Source organism: Drepanopeziza brunnea (genome assembly GCF_022702325.1).
Source record: "Drepanopeziza brunnea f. sp. 'multigermtubi' strain 214-2 chromosome Unknown ctg15, whole genome shotgun sequence".
Classification (NCBI taxonomy): domain Eukaryota; kingdom Fungi; phylum Ascomycota; class Leotiomycetes; order Helotiales; family Drepanopezizaceae; genus Drepanopeziza; species Drepanopeziza brunnea.
In genome coordinates, this window is record NW_027094078.1 from 1,785,280 (window position 1) to 1,805,250 (window position 19,971).

The 19,971-nt window shown below is 43.8% G+C and overlaps 1 protein-coding gene across 1 annotated transcript; it reads right to left on the reverse strand.

Annotated features, from left to right (window-relative positions):
- Nucleotides 1-16,587: 16,587 nt before the first annotated feature.
- On the reverse strand, nt 16,588-18,321 carry L3040_008393 (uncharacterized protein; the record flags this gene model as incomplete). The annotated part of the gene is made up of 4 exons (XM_066154026.1): nt 16,588-17,416; nt 17,574-17,760; nt 17,820-17,865; nt 17,929-18,321. 4 exons carry the CDS (start codon nt 18,319-18,321, stop codon nt 16,588-16,590), a joined length of 1,455 nt encoding a protein of 484 aa, XP_066010568.1.
- Between the last annotated feature and the right edge of the window lie 1,650 nt (nt 18,322-19,971).

Genomic DNA, 19,971 nt, shown 5'->3' on the forward strand with positions numbered 1-19,971 from the left:
TAGTCTTTGGATCTTAGTCTCGGGGATCTTAGTAGTCTTCGCGCCGCGATCGCGTTGTCGGATCCGCAAAGGTATCCGGCTGACTAATAGGTGCTTGTCGTCTATCGTCTTCAGTCTTATTGCAAACTTAGCTTTAGCTTCTTTTAAGGCCGCAGTGCCGAAAGGGAGCCTGGCATCTCGAAAGAGCGTTGCCGTTAGTATCGTTCTTTAGACCGAGAGTACTCCGCGCGCCGCGAGGGTTATCGTCTTATCAATAAGGTTAATTATCCTTCCGACCCGAGCGCTAACAACTTCTGGTCTTTCGGACTTGCAGATTAAGCGATAGCGCTTTGCGTACTACGCTTTTGTGTCGTAAAGCACCGAGGGCAGCACGCAAATAGTAACTGCCTTGCGCAGTGAAGCCGCAAAAGGACCGTGGATTGTCTTAGCGAGACTGCGGATGTGCTAGGCGACTTTCTTAGCTTTAGCCGCCCGTTCTCGGACGTGTCGGCGGAACTTCAGCTTGCAGTTAAACCAGACCTTAAGCTATCGTATCGCAAGTGTGTCTTCGTCCTTCGGACCCGTGATGATGCACGGAATAGTTATAGTATCGATTACGAAGAGGGGGGCATACGTGCTTTTCTTGCGAGAGAAGTGCATTATCTCGATCTTCTTCGGAGCGAAAGCGATCTTGTAAGTGTTACTTTACTTAATAATAGAATTGACATCGTCTCGAAGCATAGCGATGTTCCGGTCGAAGGTGCGATTGACGCGATACAAGCAGATATCGTTAGCGTACTCGAAGCGCAATGTCCGGTCTTAATTGAGTAGCTTAGCTAAGTAGAGTATGTAGAGCACCGGTGATAGCGGGGATCTTTGCGGAGTGTCGCACTTTACGTCGTAAGTGTCCGTGATTTCTTTCTTTAATCGGACCTTGACCTTGCGGTCTAAAAGAAAGGATTCTATTAGCTTGAGCAGTGGGTACGGCTAGCTTTGCTCCGTTATGCGTTTAAAAAGGCGACGGGTCAAGACCGCATCGAAGGCTCTTTAGACGTCTATAGTGATTATAGTAATTTGGTATTTAGCTGTAAGTGCGGACTCGATGTCGTGTGTTAAGCACGAAGCGAGGTCTAATGCAGAGCGCCGTGGGAAGGCTCTCGCGTGTTGTGAGCTAAAGACGTCGTTAGTAAGGGCAGTCCACGCAATTCTTTTCGCAACGATGCGCTCTAGTCCTTTAGAGATGCACGAGAGCAGAGCAATCGGTCGTTAAGAGCGGATAAAGGTCTTGTTTTTTTTCTTTACTTTAGAGATCATCGAGACTTCGGCGAGCTTCTACGTATCCGGAAAATAGTGAAGAGCTAGGCACTTGTTGAAGAAGCTATAGAAGAAGTAATGGACGTGTTGCTAGCATGCTTTAAGCAGTCGTACGGTGATCTTATCCGTCCCGGGTGAAGTGCTTGTTACCTCGATCACGTAGGACTCTACTTCTTTTAATGACACCGTAGTATTTTAAGGGAGCCGGCCAGTGCTTTCTTAGCTGGCGAATAGATCGTAGTCGAGGTCGTCGGCGGCGCTAAACCGTTTAAGGATGCCTTCTCGCAGCGCGTCCGCTTTCTTTCTAATGTCTTCGATAGCTTCGTCGTTGACTATTAAAGGGGGCGATTTCAAGTTCGGAGTGAGCTTGTGCTAGCTCATGACCTTGTACAAGTCTTAGTCCGATTTCACTCCGTCGATTACGTAAGTCTAATAAGCCCTTTTAGCTTTCTTGACTGTAGCGAGCTAGTCTCGCGTTTCTTAGGTCGGTTCTCCGTCGTATATTACGGAGCGCGCTGCTAAGTGTTTCTTGTACGCTGTCTAGCAGTTTGCCGTTTACTATAATGCAGCCGTCAGCCTTTCCCGGGCGGGCTGTCTCGCAACTTTTAAGGCAGAGTTGAAAGCAGTAGCTAAGCTGATCGCAAGCTGATCGAGTTCCTCGGTGGAATATATCGTCTACGGATCGAAGAGTTGGTTTACGCTTAGCGTTACAAGCGAAGCGAATTTCTCGAGGTCTTGGTCCGGTACTCGGTATTAGAAGCGCTTTAAAAGAACGACTCTTCGGCTAAGGATAGTCGTGACTTAGGTCTCGTGGTTTGAGCCCGAATAGAGATCGAAGCGAATTGTCGTTTGAGCAAACGGGATATTTAAAAAAGTCAAGTCTAAAACGTGACCAGCTTTGTAGGTGGGATCGCTCGGGAGTCCAATGTAATCTATCTTATTAGCATTGGACTAGGCCGCAAAGTCTCTTTTTCGGCCCTTGGGCTCAACCTTTAGTTCGAACATATCGTGCTACACATTAAAGTCTTTTTTAATTAAGCACTTGGAAGGAAAGACGAAGTAGGTGATGTAGTTTATAATCGGGTCTATCAAAGGTTGCCGATAGACGTTTAAAGTAGCGAAGCCGTTCACATCGACTTATAAGAGATCTTTGTTGCGAATAGAACGGCGTTGTTAAGTGCGAAGACCTACGCTCTTGCGCACGTAAGTTATCACTCGTGGTCGCTTAGCGAAGTACTAAGCATCGTCTTGATTATCTTACGATTCTATCGGAGTATAGCATTCGTAAGACGAGTGGTTCTAGGTTTTAGTGCTCGAGTGCGTGTACGGCTTTTGGACACAGATAACGTTAATGTTTGCCGAATGGCAAAGGTGGAGTAAGGCAATGTGGTGTGGCTGCCTTTTGCTTACGTTCGCTTAATAGACTTGGATTTCTTTAAAGGGCTGTCGATTGCGGCGAGTGCCGCGGTGCCGTGTCGGCGTGCTTAACATGTAGAGTTGTTTTGAGCATCTTAGCTAGCAGCAATGCTCGAGCTTTTTACAGACGAAGAGGATGAGCTAGTAGTGTTGTCTACGTGATAGTCCGATGTCGCTATTAGCGTGTCTTTTCTTTCGTTTATAGCAGAGAAGGCGCTGTTTATTAAAGTCTTTTCGTTGAGGTTCTTGCGCGTAGCCGTATTGCGTAGAAGTCTCGTAGCTTGCGTAAAGGACTGAAAAGAGGATTGTGAGGAGACGGCTTGAGAGGAGGTCGCTCGCTCGTGCTTTTGCACCGTAAGGGCGCGTTTTTTTCGGGAGGGAGTCGCGTTGACACCGGTGGCAAGAGTCTTTGGTTAAGAAGCCGGGGTCGGTTCGTTCTCTTCCGTTATAGGAGCAGTGGCAATAGCGTAGGCCTGGGCTCTTAGTCGTCGGACGGCGCCTAGCTTTTTCTTAGTGAAAGTGATTACCTTGCCGTTGACTCGCTTAGGAGCCGCAAGGCAGTTCTTGTGACTAGCTTTGTACGGGCCGTGGCAGTTTGCATAGCGAAGGGGTGCCGTGCAGTCTTTGCCGTCGGGCCCGTCGTGCTAGTCTTTTCGCTCGCCGCAGTAAGAGCAGCGTGCGTGCCGAGTGCACTTGGCCGGGTTATACTAGCCGAGGCAGCCAAGGTCGTGCTTTTTGATAGGTTGCTTTTTGTCGACTAACCGAGAGTAGCTGCTGCAGCCGAACAACTTAAAGCTGCGGACCTCTTTTAAGAAGGAGACTATTCAGCAGGTCAAGCCGGTCGCCGGGTCGGCTCCGTGCTAAAAGATGCGGACGCTTATCGGGGCTCTTTCGGCCTAGGCCAAGATCTCTTCGTCGATATGCTCCGCCGTCTTGAAAATCTTACCGAAAAGGCTTTTGATTTCGGCAAGGACCTTTTAGACAGCGTACGTGTACTATTTGACCGGGATAGTCGCTCCCGTGGCCTTAAGAACCTTTTAGTATACCTTTTTAGCTTCGTCTATGATAAGGAGGTCTTTCGCTTTAAGGTTGATCGGGGTGAGTGCTTAACCCGTGCGAGTAGCCTTAAGACGAAGGATAGTAGTTATGTCGACGCCGTCTAGTTTGTCGGCAATAGCTTTACGAGCGGCGTAGCTGTCGGGACGAGCTAAGAGTGCGGCGGAAGGTACTTGAATCAGGACTCGCTTGTCTTAGCGTGTCTTAGGTTGTTCGCTAGAGGACTTGCGAGTGGCTTGAGAGCTCGTAGGCTTGCGGGTCCTTGCAAGTCTTATTCTTATAACGGAAGAGGATCGGGACAGCTTAGCGATTGCCGATTGAGCGGCAGCCCTTGAGTTTTTCAAGGTCTTCGAAAGCCTCGCGGAATCTGCCCATAAGACAGATTTAAAGGGGGCCGTTTGCTCGCTGCTATAAGGAGCGGTCGAAAGAGGAGGGGGAATGGCTGCTCCGGTGGTTGCGTGTGAATGAGTACGCATAAACGTAAGGAGACTCTTAAAGAACTCTTGCGCATAGTATCGAGATTCGAAGTCAGGTTGGTCGTTTATAATCTAGTCCGAAGCGGAAGCGTATTGCTGCTAGACACGTCGTTTGATAGCAGCCGCGCGGTCGATGTCGTCGAAGTAGCTCTCGATGGCTTTCGTCGCCGTGTTAGTAGTCGGTGCTCTTCGTCTTAATACGAAAGGAAAGGGCTGCAAATTGATAGCAGCGTTCCTTTTTCTTTTCTTGGAGTGCTAGGTAAGGTTGGACGGCGATGCAGCGTCTTGAGGCCGTGTATAATCGGCGTTGTTGGTGTTGTTGTTGTCCGCGGAGGACCGAGATGGAGTAACGGGAACCATTTCTCGAGCTGTGCGGCGAGCGCAACGAGCTATTGATCTGGTTCTAGCGGATTCTTAAGGAAACCGTATTCTAGGAATCGAATGCAATGAAAATCAAGTCGTTGTGAACAAGTTGAAAATTTCGTGTTGAATAATTAGGATAGATCCTAGTATTGCCGTGCTTCGTAAGGTCGAATTGTACCAGTTGGAACACCTCCCTTGCCATTAATCCCTCTAGCTCTAGTCGCTGTGATTGTTGGAATGGCTCGCCAGGTGTCGTGATCTTTCCTTCTTGGCGCAATTTGACAGCTGTTGCCTTGTCAGACAGTTCCTTCCTAGTCAAGAAAGCCTCTGCCTGTGCTTCCTGTTTTATAGCTTCTTTTTGCTGCCAGAATGCCTCAAATCTTTCTTCAAACCCCTCCTCTTCCATATAAAATTGCCGAGGAGGGCGCCGAATCCTAGAACCTCTTCTAGGTGGTAGGATTAGCGGAGGTGGAACTATTGGAACTGCCTCAATAGGCGGGGGAATGTGGGCCGGAGGAACCTCGGCTTAGATTGGATTTTGGTCCTCTTGCTCTTGTTCTTGCTCTCGGTAGTAAGGTTTGATTGCCGTAGATCGAAAATTTGTAGGTCCACTAAGCAATTGTACCGTGCAAGTGTGACGGTCTATAGCAATGAGCTTCCAAGGGCCAGTCCAGCGTGGTCTGCCACCCTCAAGGGGGTGCTCCCGCCATACACGAACCTTTGACTGAATAGGAAGGTCCAAAATTGACGTAGTATCAGGTCCATTCCTGGCTGCTAAGGCGTCTTTGACTTTCCTGGTTGCTTGTATTGCTCTCAATTCAGTCATAGCTTTATTAATAGCCTCCCCTCGCTTCTGAATAGAGGGTGAAGGTGGGTCCAGCTCTGTGAGACGAGGGTAGGCTCCAAATACTAAAAGGGTAGGTACGAAGCCTTCAGGTCCAGCTGTATCGTTGATTGCTTTAAAAGCCATTTGCAACAGCTGTTCCTTCGTGACACTCTCCCCTCTCAGTTTTTCAACTAAGATGTCGTAGATTCGGCGCAACATAGCATAGTACCGTTCCACTTTGCCGACACTGTTATGGGCTTCTACTGGTTCTTCTTTTACCTCAACTGCCATTGATTTTGCTAGCAATTTGAATTCCAAGGCAGCGAAGTTCGTTCCTAGGTCATGGATAACGATGTCGAGGGGACCCAAGTATGTATCAATCCAACAAGCGCGCAACGTGTCCTACGCGGTACGTGCTGACATGTCCTTTAAGAACGCTCCAGCGTTGTAAGCTGTAGCACTATCGACTATATATAGCACTGGCTTGCTATTTAGATAAACCACATCCACGTATATAGCGTAGTTAAAATTGTGGTCGTCCTTAACTGTGAATTTGAAAAGGCCAAGTGATTTTGCGTGCAGTTGGCAATAGTGGCAATATTTAGTGAGGCGTTTGATAATTGCCGAATCAGCTTCCCCGTCGTTCCCTGAGAGCTCTAATATATCGATTAATCGGCGAGCAGCTGGGTGACCTAAGCGGCGGTGAATTTGGCGTAGCTCTTGCTCTGACAAGTAGGACTCAAAGAGCTCGGTTTCCGTAGCTTGGATTTGCAAAAAGGCGTAGCCTAATTTCCTGATCACGAGGATTGATTTGTTGCTTTGGATCAACCTATTTGAGACGTTGTCAAAAATGACACTTAAGCGGTCCATATCTTGCAAGCATAGCAAGAAAGGTGTATTAGCTGGAACGATGCTAAAAGTAATCAAGCCCAAGGGTGTATTAACATCGACTATAGCCTTGATCACTATTGGTTCTTCTTTTCCGAAACGAATGCTTCTGGTAGTGGTCGGGGTATTGATCTTGAGGTCGAGGAGTAATTTCTTTAAGGCTTCCACTTGCTTTTCGCCTGCCGAGGAAACAAAGGCGGCGCCTGTATCAAGGATAATTCCGTGAAATACCTCTGAATCGTAGCGTTCGTTAAGCAAGCACTCCGAAGGTGGAACGTGGGGAATCGGTGCGTATAGGTCCGATTTTGTGAAAGCGTAGTAAGTTGACAGGTTAGTCAATTTGGCTGCTACCTCGCCTCTATTGATCTTCCTAATTGAAGTGTGGAAAATATCAATAGAGTGCTCGAGAGATGGTGGTATCCCGAGCGCTAGTTGCTAATTCTCAAGTAGCAAATGCTCTGGCTCTTGCTCCGACTCATTTTCGAAGTTTTCTACTCCTTCCCAATGAACTAGAAAAACGCAATAGGATTCCTTTGTAGCCTCGTATTCAGGCATATAGTATGCTTGACGCTTGAACTTATCGAAGGCGATTTTGCGTTCTTCCTTCGTGTGCTTTGTAGACCAACAAAAGGGTTTTCCGCAAACGTAACAAACTTTGTCGGTAATGTCACCACCTCCACTTGCTCCACCTGCTCCATATGAACCTCTGCCATTCTGGAAACCGCTATTGAATTGGCTTCTCTCGGAAGGTCCACCACCTTGAAAGCCTCTATATGAGCCTCTCCTAGCACCTCTTCTATTGCGATAGCCTCTGCCAGCGCGGTTACCTCCGTAGGTCCGGTCGGTATATAAAGAATCATTGATCTCGTCTTCCTCACCCGTGAACTATAGTTCATGGGTGTAAAAACTTGATGTTGGTGCACTTGCTTGCCTTAGAGCGGTTGCAACTGCTGATTTTAGCTCTGAGGTAAAGGCTTCGAAGGTGGGAGCAGGTTTATAAAGTGCCAAAGCGCATTCGGGGACCCCTCTCACAGCGCTAAGGAGGGCATCTCTGATTGATTTGTTGTCGTGGTATGTAAGAGGTAGGTTGCGTTGTAAAAGGGTTAATTTGTTGATCATGACGTCCAAGGCCTCCAATTTGGTCTTCTCAAGGTGCTGAGCAGCAGTCCTCTCAAAGGTGGTCTCTCTCCATTCAGACAAGTATTTCTGAGTGCTCTCCTCAATCTCGAACTTCATCTTCAAGAGATTAACCATCTCTCCAAATCCCAAACTTCTGTTGTATAGGGAAGTGTAAAAATAGGTATTTGCTTGGTCTTTAAGCATGATAGAGAGGGCCTCAGCGTAAGCTAAGGGCTCTTGAGGGAGACCAACCATCTTACAGTGATTGTAGAATATCAGTAATTTGTCCTCAAGAACGTCGTAGTCGCTTCCACCAAACTTTTTATCTTTGTCCACGTAGATTTTGAGTAGGTCACTCAAGGGTTTGCTGAAAGCGCCCGTATTGGCCTAAGGAAGGGGAGGAAGAGGGGGAGGACCAGTACCACCGCTACCGCCACCGCCACCGCCGCTTCCTCCTGGGGGAGGGGGGGGAGGTGGTGGGCCACTACCGAAGGGGTTAAAAGGGTTGAAAGGGTTCCAACCGAATTGGTGTAAGGTAAGGAACTGAGTCCATGGTGTTTGTTGCAATTGAGTGTGGTCCGAAGGAGGAGGAGGGGGAGGAGGAGGCGGAGGTTGCTGGTCTAGAGGAGGGGGAGGAGGAGCAGGTACAGCTCCTCTCTCGGATTCCATCTTTTTATTCAAGTTCTCTAGAACCTTCTGCGATTCTGAGGTCCATTCGAGGGGTTTGTCGTCCGAAAGGACATCTATGAATACCTTCTTGTAAGGTACACCAGTACTGACAGGCTTGATTAGCACGCCATTTAAGAGCAGATAGCGCCAAAGGTTTCTGCAGCATATCCTCGTAGCCAGTGCAAAAGTGTCTTGTGTCCAGCCTTCGAAATCTTCCTGGAACAACTCTCTCAAATTGGTTCCAGAGTACCGATAGACGTTTTCGTAACCGGTAAGCATCAAGAGGATGTAACCGTTTACGATCTCCGTAGTATTTTCTGTGTTTGCAAGATCGAATTTCCTCTCCCAGGCTTCCTCGTCGACTCTAAAGCCCATGTGGTCGAGAATAGGTGACATGTTGTAGAAAAGATATCGTAAGAAGGTATCGTAAGAAGGGTGTGGTAAAGAGGTGGTAGGTTTTTCGTAAGAGTAAGTGAGTGAGTGAATTTGCGTGATAGACGCAATTGAACGAGTATCGCTCTTGAGCTCGTAAGTTCGTGACGAAAACAAGGAGATCAGGTTCTTTTCTTAGCGCAAGAGTACTCTAAGGAGCAGAGCGATCCTCGTGTTAGGAAAATCGTCCTCTTTACCTAAGTAGTTGCCTCTTCTGAGAGTTACCTTGCTGTCTGTGGTTTGTGAAGTAAACCACTGATCAGTGTTGGTATCACAGGTGTAATGCAAGGTTGAATACGTATTCAAGGTGTGAGTGTGTTCAGTTGGTATTGCATGTATTCCTAAGTACGTAAGGTGGTAGCTTCTTATAGCTACCGATGCAAACGGAAGGTACAAACGGGTATCCACGTGACTTGACTTGTTTGACTGAGTTGACTCATTTGAATGTAGTCAACCAAGCTGAATGCTAGTTCCAACAGATTCAGCTTATACTTAGATTTATATACGTTGAGTTCAATTATACAAGAGAAGAATTAGTAAGAATTATTCACGAACGCTTTATTAAATTAAGCTTAATAGAAAGGATAATCGCGATTATAACGGATAACGCATCTTCGAATAACATAATGATAAAAGAGTTGCTTAAATGCGTCGAAGATGCATTTGAGAAAAAGCTTTTTATAAGCTAAGAGATTTTATACGTTCCGTGTATAGCTTACGTTTTGCAATTATCTTTTAAAGCGTTGCTCGGACCGCGATTATCGCTAACGAACGAAAGCTTAGAAAAGCATTAAGAAGAAGATTTTGATATAAACGAGCTAGAAGGAGCAAGAAGACGCGATAAACGAAAGATTGCATATATATTTGCGATTGTAAGTTTTTTTTTTTTAAAAAAAATATTTATTAATTATATTTACTAATCATTGATCAACGTACTTAAGTTCGGAAGTTTGTTAAGTGTGTTACGGCTAGCTAACCTCGAAAATCGCGATTTAATAAAACGATGAAAGCTTTTATCGACGATTTAAAGCATCTTTTAACGAAAAGCTTAGAGCTTGTTTTAGATGTTGTTATAAGATAGGATTTTATATTTTATATGCTTAATCGATTTATAACTCTTAAAGATGTTATTTAAAGATATTGTATAAAGATCGATGAGATGAGTATTTTCAAATTATTTGATACTTAATAGAAGCAAATCTTATAGCTAATCGATATCTTTCGACCGTTTCACTTTTTAACTATGCACTTAAGTGAAGAGCTTAGTCTTATTATTTAATACGGATTTTTAATGTTCGATAAAATATTCGAACGTTTAAATGAAGCACAAGCACGATTAAAGTTTAAATATATAAAGATTTCGGAAGAAGATCGCAATGATTTTGAATGGATCTTGCAATTAAAAGAAGGCGTCATCAATGCTATCGAGAAATTAGATAAGTATTATAAGAAAACGCAAAGGCCGCTAAAGGATATTTTTGCTTTCGCGATAATCTTATATCTTGCTACTAAGCTAAGGACTTTCGACTTAAATTTTTCTTGGCTTTACGAAGGTAAAGATTAGTCTGCAATATATCGAGCGAGATTCGAAAGGCTTTTTAACGAACATTATAAGTCTTCGATATCTATAGCTTAACGTATTGATAATATCAAAGCAATCGATCGTCAACCGATGGCCGCTTTATTACTCCGCGGCAGATTAATATTAAGTTCTTTTTAATAAGCTTTTTTCGAAGATATAGATCACGAGTCGTCGGAAGTGCATGATTATCTTTCAGCTCGTAAGTTTGAAATTTTAATTCAAAACCTTAATTTTATTGATTTTTATTAATTGAGTTTAGCGGTCGACGGACGAGAGATTTTGACTTTTTAGCGAAACCTTGAGCCTCGGTACCTTGATCTAGCTCGAATAGCTAGAGATTTTCTATGCATCTCTTTAACTAGTGTTTGCGTAGAAAGGGTATTTAATATTGCAAGAGATATTTGCGATTATCGTCGCGGTAATTTATCGCTATTAATAATCGCAAAAGAAATAACTGCTTTATATTTCAAGATGTGTAATACTCGCTTAGATAAAGCTCGGCACTTATTCGAATCGATTTTAGTAAATTACAATGATTTAGATAAGGATCAGCTTGAAAAGGAATTCGAATAGGAAGTATAAAAATTTTAAAAATGGCAAAATCGTTAATTTCAAAGCTTATTTTGTTTTGAATATATCTTTGCTTGCGATAATCTTGCGATCGATCAAGACCTTCGAACAATAAGTTTTAAGCAACGAGAGGTTAAGTTGATAATGTTGAAAGCTGAAGTGCGAGAATCACGTAAGTTTAAATAATATTGATTTTATAAATATTTATTAATTTTATTGAATAGGAAAGAACTTAGATGGGTTTCAAGATATTGATAAAGATGTTTCGTTTAAAATGCGATAGCCACGGTACGGAAAGTCTTTAAATTACGAAGGGCATTCAAAAAGTAAGTTAATTTACTTGCGATATTTTTACTTTTTATCGATTTACTAATCGATTTACTAATCGATTTACTAATCGATTTACTAACTATCATATAGGATTATACAAAGCGCATTCTTCCGCTTCTCAAAGCAAAGTCGTAGCAAATCGATTATATTCTTTACAAAGAAAACCAAGCAAAGTAAATCAATCGAAAGTAATTACGGATTTACCTTTCGATAAGCAAACTCAAGATGATACAGATTGGAACGTTCTTAATAATATAGAAAACGAAAACGATTTAAAAAATTCAGATTCGAACGGTACGAACGAATCGATTAGCTTTGAACGCTATATAAACTACAAAAATAAAGTGCAACGAGGTACGATATTATATAATATACGCTTTTATTTATATATAAATTCTAACTTAAATATTAACGATAGCAAATTTATGCGATCAAAACGATTCGAATGATATTTCTTAATAAAATTATTTTGACGCGAAAGAAATATCAAGCCTTGAGCAAGGTGATAAAGGGATAATAGGTAAAAAGGAAGCTGATAGAATACCGGACTCGGCTTCGCTATCTTATAGAACCTTAAATGCCGCTCAAACCCCGAAACCTAGTATTTCGAAACTTAAAACTACTCTTTTAATCGTTATTCAAAGTCAAAGTAAGTCAATTATTATATATAAGTTTAACGATCTTAAATCTAATACTTTTATAAGCGAACGAATTACAAATCTATCATCAACTTTAAAGCGCAAACGAATAGAAGAAAAAGAAGATGATGAAGCGGGATTAGTATAAGATAAAAAGAAAGAAGCTTCTTTTAGAATCAAGCGTTTAATTGCAAAGAGTATCGCTCTTGCTGGGTTTTATAATTAGCGACTTTGATTTTATTTACTGAATTGCTTTTTTTGTATCATTAAGTTTTTGTATTTACTTGTTTACAATTGATTGTAATAATTAATTGAATTCTTTTTTATCGATATCTTTAGTTTTTTTATTATTATTAATATATTTATATCGACCTTAGCTAGCTAGCTAAGAACACCGGTAGTAGTAATTAAAAGAAGAATTCACCCGTGAACCATGGTTCACGGGTCAATTAGCATGCTTCGCTTAAAATGTTATATTAATCAAAGGACCTTTAACTTGATTATAAAACCTTTTAGTTAGCTAGTGCACGTAGTTCTTTTAATCATAAGTATTACCTTTACTAAACTTTAAAAGAGCTGATTCTTTTTATAACTATTAAGTTTTTTAGTAAAGTTAAGTTATTCGTAAAGCTATATAGCCCGTGAACTATGGTTTACGAGTAAGTTACGTGTAGCAGCTTTAAGTACGTTAGGTGTGGCAGCCTTGCGTAGGTTACGTATGGCAGCCTTACGTAGTTTACGTGTGGCAGCCTTAGGTACGTTAGGTGTGGCAGCCTTACGTAGTTTACGTGTGGCAGCCTTAGGTACGTTAGGTGTGGCAGCCTTACGTAGTTTACGTGTGGCAGCCTTAGGTACGTTAGGTGTGGCAGCCTTACGTAGGTTACGTATGGCAGCCTTACGTAGTTTACGTGTGGCAGCCTTAGGTACGTTAGGTGTGGCAGCCTTACGTAGTTTACGTGTGGCAGCCTTAGGTACGGTAAGTGTAGCAGCCTTACGTAAGTTACGTATGGCAGCCTTACGTGGGTTACGTGTGGCAGCCTTAAGTAGGTTAGGTGTGGCAGCCTTACGTAGGTTACGTATAGCAGCCTTACGTAGTTTACGTGTGGCAGCCTTAGGTACGTTAGGTGTGGCAGCCTTACGTAAGTTACGTATAGCAGCCTTAAGTACGTAAATTCTTTTTGTGCAGCATTTATTAATCAGATTTACTAATCAGATTTACTAATCAGATTACGTACGGTAAAGCACGTGCTATAGCCGAGCTAAGCACGTGTAGCAAAAGGACGTGCAGCATGCAAGGTTTCTTTCCGTGCAGCATTTACTAATCAGATTTACTAATCAGATTTACTAATCAGATTTACTAATCAGATTTATTAAGCGAAGCGTTCTTTTTTTATTCCGCGTCGAGTTCGTGTTTTAAATATTGTAATTCACTTTTGTTGAATCGAAGCATTGCATCGATTATTATTAAGCGACGCGTTATTTTCTTTGTTCCGCGTCGATTCATTGTTTCAAAACGCGTTATTTTCTTTGTTCCGCGTCGATTCATTATTTCAAATATTATAATTCACCTTTGATGAATCGAAGCAATGCCTCGATTACGATTAAGTTACACTTTTATTTTTATATAAATACTCGCTCCTTTTCTTTTTCCTTTTCTTTTTTTCATTATCACTTCAATACTTAACTTCTTAACCTCAACTTTAACACTTAACTTCTTAACTTTAACCTTAACACTCAACTTCAACTTCTCAACTTTAACACTTAACTTCAACTTCTTAACCAACCTCAACACTTAACTATAACTATATTCAACTTAGGTAATTATTTTCCTTTTGATTCTTTGCTTTTTGATTCTTTGCTTTTTGATTTCTTGCTTTTTGATTCTTTGCTTTAAGCTAATTATTTTCTTTATTTAGCAATGTCGATTCCCCTTTTTTATAACGCTATGGTCGAGGTCAACCCTTTTAGCATTAGTAGCAACAAGCTAATCAACGAGATACCTGGTCGCTATAAGGATTTCGTAGTCGTTTATGCTGATAGTAGCGTTGTTAATTTAATGTTTACTTGCTATGACAAGGAGGATACCGCTTTGTTTTCAAGATCAATCGGCTTCGAGTACGAATGGAAGGGTCGCAAAGGTTTTATCGACGAGTTCGGCATCAAGCATTACGATGCTAACAAGGTTAGTAATAACATCTATATTTTATGATCACTGATTGATTTTTTATTTAGAAGGAGAGCGCTCAAGTCTTTTGTCTCCTCGACCACTTTGTCTTTTTCTTCAACGCAATTAGAAAGCAATTCACTTATAAGGATGTTAAGGTTCGATTGATCTTAAGTGATTTTATTCTTAAGCTTTTCGATAGCGATCATGCCGAAGCTAAAAGCATTTTGAAAGAGCTATTGATACTATACCCTTTTACTATCGATAGCACCTTAGTATACAAACGCCTTACCTTTAAGTTCTCGGATGAAAATGAGTTTAAGTAGAGCAACAAGTGCTAAAAGCTAGGAGAGCTACTTAAGTCAGACGAGATTTATCTGAACTATGCTTATAAGCAAGAGCTTGGGCCAAAAGCGGAGATCGAGTTGAACGTATTTTACGTAATTGCAAAAGGACGGGTCTTTATCAATTCTTTGTAACTAGTAGACTTAGGCTAAAGAACGGGTCTTTACTAACCCTTGGGCCTTTATAACTAGTAAATTTGACTAATACTTTGAGTCTTTGATTAGTAAATGTGATTAGTAAATATGATTAGTAAATATGATTAGTAAATGTGATTAGTAAATGTGATTAGTAAATGTGATTAGTAAACCTGATTAGTAATTATGCATATGCATATTTTTATGTATATAAACCCTATAGAGTAACCCCACGCCCTATAGGGTTTCCTTATAAGGAGGGGCAGAATTTTGTACCCCCCGTGGGTTCCCCCGTGGGAAGGACTCAAAACTCCGTGGGGCCCCATGGGGCCCCATGGAGCAGCCTAGATCATCGAGACTTTAACGAGCTTTTACGCATTTAAGAAATAATAAAAAGCTAAGCATTTATTAAAGAAGCTATAAAAGAAATGATAAACGTATTGCTAGCATACTTTAAGCAATCGTACGGTGATCTTGTCCGTTTCGAATAAAATGCTTATCACTTCGATCACGTAAGATTCCACTTCTTTTAATAACACCGTAGTATTTTAAAAAAGCCGGCTAATGCTTTCTTAGCTAGCGAGTAGATCGTAATCGAGGTCGTCGGCGGCGCTAAACCGTTTAAGGATGCTTTCTTGCAGCGCGTTCGCTTTTTCTTTAATATCTTTAATAGCTTCGTCGTTAATTATTAGAAAGAGCGATTTCAAGTTCGAAATGTGTGACGACCTTAAGCGATTACCTGAAGGAACTCACGGGAGCGCGGGGGTTCACATAAGAGCTCAAGAGAATCTTAAAGTAATGACTTAAAATCAACAACTACCGAGTGTAAAGGTCGAAGGTAGCTGAGGTCTATATACACGAAGGTAGAAGCGCCAAGGACTCGTGAACCATGGTTCATAGGTCAAAAGCGAGGAATAAGGGAATACGAAGAATACGAAGGAAAAAAGGAGGGAAGTAGCTTGGCGCATGTGAGGTGCGTCCAGGAGACCTGGCGTGTCGTCACAAAATAAGCTTATGCTAGCTCATAACCTTGTACAAGTCTTAGTCCGATTTCATTTCGTCGATCACGTAAGTCTAATAAGCCCTTTTAGCTTTCTTGATTGTAGCGAGCTAGTCTCGCGTTTCTTAAGTCGGTTCTTCGTCGTATATTATAAAGCGCGCTATTAAATATTTTTTATACGCTGTCTAATAGTCTGCCGTCTATTATAATGCAGCCGTTAGCCTTTCCCGAGCAAGCTATTTCGCAACTTTTAAAGCAAAATTGAAAGCAGCGGCTAAACTGATCGCAAGCTAATCAAGTTCTTTAATAGAATATATCGTCCACGAGTTAAGAAGTTAGTTTACGCTTAGCGCTACAAGCGAAGCGAATTTCTCGAGGTCTTGATCCGGTACTCGATATTGAAAGCGCTTTAAAAGAACGACTTCTCGGCTAAAGATAGTCGTAACTTAAGTTTCGTGGTCTAAGCCCGAATAGAGATCGAAGCGAATTGTCGTTTGAGCAAACGGAATATTTGAAAAGGTCAAGTCTAGAACGTGACTAGCTTTATAAGTAAAGTCGCTCGAAAGTCCAATGTAATCTATCTTATTAGCATTAAACCAAGCCGCAAGGTCTCTTCTTCGACTTTTAAGCTCAACCTTTAGTTCGAACATATCGTGCCACATATTAAAGTCCTCTTTAATTAAGCACTTAAAAAGAAAGACGAGGTAAGTGATATAGTTTATAATCAGATCTATCAAAGGTTGCCGATAGACGTTTAAAGTGGCGAAGCCGTTCACATCGACTTATAAAAGATCTTTGTTGCGAATAGAACGGCGTTGCTAAGTGCGAAGACTTACGCTTTTGCGTACGTAAGTCATCACTCGTAATCGCTCAGCGAGGTACTGAGCATCGTCTTGACTATCTTACGATTCTATCAAAGCATAGCATTCGTAAGACGAGTGGTTCTAGGTTTTGGTGCCCGAGTGCGTGTACGGCTCTTGGACACAGATAACGTCAATGTTTGCCGAATAGCAAAGATGCGATCAAGAAGGGGCCGGAAGTCCCGAGTATTGGAAGATGTGAGGATAATAGACATACGTGGATCCGTTCACATGGATCGACGTACTTATAGCTTGGGACTGTCCGGCTGTGCTATTCAACTTATTTAGTTTCCAACTGGTTTCCAACTAACAAAATCATAATCTACGTACAAGGGACCGCACCTAACTCCATGTTACCACACCAATTCAAGCAAGATCTACACTTCAGTCATATCCTCCTCCCAACAACGAATTACCCAATCAACATCATTCCTTCCCCTCCCCACCAAAGTCCGCCCCCTCCCAAACAGCATCTACAACACTCATTCGACACCCCTCAGCCCTGCGCGCCCCCAAAAACCTAAACCTGTGATCCGTCTTCGCAAACAACTCTCTAAACTCCCCCTCCGTCCTCTCCTGCGCGTTCAGCAACGTCAGCATCACCAAATCCATCGTCCGCATGATCTTCTCGTCCCTTGCGCTCTCGGTCCCGGGCTCCGGCAGGCAGTGGTCGTTAATCACCACCCTGGCGCCGTTCTTCAGCGCGGGGATGAGCTGGCGCAGCATATTGACAGCATACTTATCCGAGTGGTTATGCAGGATCCAGCGGTAGAGGTAGACGTCCGCGCCTCTCACGGGTTGCGGCTGGGTGAAATCGTGGGCCTGGAACTGGATCCTCGCTGCCAGATCTCCCGCGAGCGCGGGCGCGGACGCTATGGTTTGCGGCAGGTCCTGGACGACGAACGTCAGGTTCGGGAAGCGCTCGGCGAGCGCGACACATGCGAAGCCGTGGGAGCCGCCGACGTCGACGATTTGCGCGCTGCGAGCGTCGAGGGTGGCCCAGTCGTAGCTGGCGAGGAGGTGGGAGAGCTCGTAGCCTTCTCCGCCGGTGAGAGAGAGCATGGCGCCGCCCATGCGTCGTGCGCGCTGGGGGGACTTGCCGAGGGTGGTGAACATGGGTTCCAGGTCTGTCGTGTTGTTGGCGAGACAGAAGCCGGTCTGGGTCATGTCGTCGGCAGAGGGGTTGCGTTTTAGAGCAGGGACAGTCTGTGATGCTGCGGGCCACATGTCTTCGACGCAGAAACCTACCCAGTCGCTGCGAGAGAGGGTTAGCTTCTGACGACTTGAATCACAAGGGGGGAAGTGTTGGGAGAGAAAGGCCGCGAAGCAAGTTTTGAAGCTTGCTTATTGGTGTGTCTGAAACCTTTCCTCGAATAGCCGAAAAAAGCAAAAAATGATTCGGGATCACTCACTTCATCATCCTATCCTCAGCAAGAACACGGCTAGCAGCAGTATGAGCCACGACGCCAGGAGCAGCCTCCTCGAATATCCGGTTCGTCATCGCATGGCGCAAGAATCTCCGAACATTGAGTTCCCCCAGGCCGACTTTCTCGGCTATCTGAGAGAAGGTGGCAGTCTTGTCAACAGGAAATGATTGTGCTGGGTCCGTTAGCTAAGCCCGTATGTCAAAATTTGGGGAGAGCTGCTCTAGAACTCACCAATCTTGTAATGGTATATTGCATGTAAACTCAGTGAATTATTATGCTGTCATCCAATATCAGTACTTGTTGTTTACCAGCCTCTCTCCCACGAGAAGCGAGGACTCACATCCCACGCCATCCACCTCACGGTCTCCGTCGGCCCGGTCATCAAATCTCCGAGTTCCTTTGCGGCTTTTATGACCTCCTCTCTCGCCTTTTGCATCTCATCATTTAATCTCGGGAAGTTCAGTGGTCCATTCACATCGAAGGATGGGGTAGGGAGCCCGCTGGCTTGCATGTATGCGTCAAGCTTGGCTGTTTCTCGAGCAATGGTTGCAGCTAGCTCTACCAGTTGCGATGACGAGGAGCTCCTTGCCGACAGCAATTCTCTGGACGAGCCAAACTTCCGATTGCCGTTCCTCGATTCACATCTCGCCTGCACAGAGCTTCTCCCAAATGAAATACCCGACGATCCAGCGCTCAATTGCGCCCCCACCACTCGCATCATGGCCTTGAACATCACCGCCTGTTCCTCTTGATGAGTCTGGTCTGCCGATCTCCGTTTTATCCCCAGTCATCGGAATACGGAACTTCCTCTCCTTTCCTTCTCGTGATTTATGGCCGAACACCCGGCCCAGGTGCCGGGATCCAACCAATCTCCAATCTTTCAACTCCTTGCGCTTTCTCCTGGCATCTCTCGAAGTCCCAAATGCTGCACACACCCGTTCCCAAGAACCAATCACTTCACTTCGCTCGGAGTCGCAAACAAAAACAAAAACAAACACACAAACACACAAACACACAAATGCACAGACACAAACACAAACACAAACGTAAACGCAAACGTAAATATGCAACAGTGTTGCAAAACGCAGGAGAAAAATGAAAAGAGGGAAAGAAAGACCAAAGGAAGCAAACAAGGAAAGCCATGCGGGGCACTATTGTTCTCTGCTCCACTGAGCATGCTTGTCATTGCTTGATAACTTGCTCCTCTTATTGCCAGCATCATACCGTACTCGTACATCACTCCCTGTGATATATAACTGGACCGCAGGATATCCAGCGACAAGCATGGCATAGAGTAAACGATAGCAGCCCAATATCAACCGCCTGATAATCCCATTAAAGCCTCTTGGTTATTCCTGTAGCAAGCAGGAATCAAGACAAATACATGTACGATGTACGGGCTCAAGCAGAGTGGGTAGATTGGTTGGATGAGGGTTCAGACCGAAGTGAGGCCAGTTAGCGAGCGTATTGCGCTACCGGTAGATGCTTCGCAGGTTTACTATCTTCCTCCCCATGAATAAATGTCGGACCCAGTTTAGCTCCATAAATCGTAGAGCGGTGATCTCTGAATGCCTTAAAGCCTCGTCAACTCCATTGCACAGACTAAATACTGGTTCAAGATACTTCTTAAGGCTGAATAAATCCTCATATGTAGTAGTACGTAGTAGGTTGATCGGTTTAAGTCCTGGTAAGATCCCTTGCGAAATTATACGTTCGACATGTATTGCCAGCCGCTTCGACTCCCCCATTCTAGACAACACGTACCGTCTTTGCAGCTGCAGGACAAGTTGCTCAAGCCACTAGCATCCAAGATCGTCTCCTTTCACCCCCGATTCTAGATCATGCAAGCGAGCTGCATAACAATGCATAATCAACCACTCCCGCTACACGTCAACGAGCAAGCGAGCGATGGGCAACAGAAGATCCAGCCATGCACCCGCGTTCTCAGAAGGCGATCGGGGTTGTCCTCTTGAGAGGTGGCTTAATTCCGTAGAGGCTTGTAGAAGAAGCCAGAGACGATAAGCGAGCCCCGACGGCGGATGTTGAATAAGGAGAATGAAAGAGTGTTCGGGAGGGAGGGAACGGAAAGAAAGGATGCGGTGTGTGTGAGATGCTATGCGACCATCGTGGCATGATCGGCTATCGAGGGGAATATTGCTGGCAGGAGAGATACGTACCCAAGTATTCAGTGAAGATAATTCGTTGTGCGAAATGCCTGACATGAATCATCGTGACTATGGAGTGCCGCCCGCTGAAAATGCTGATGCTATTCTCACATAGGTGTATATACATATATATATATATATATATATATATATATATATATATATATGCCCCAGCTCCAATACGCCAGATCGATGGTCTCAGATCCAACTGCTAGGGT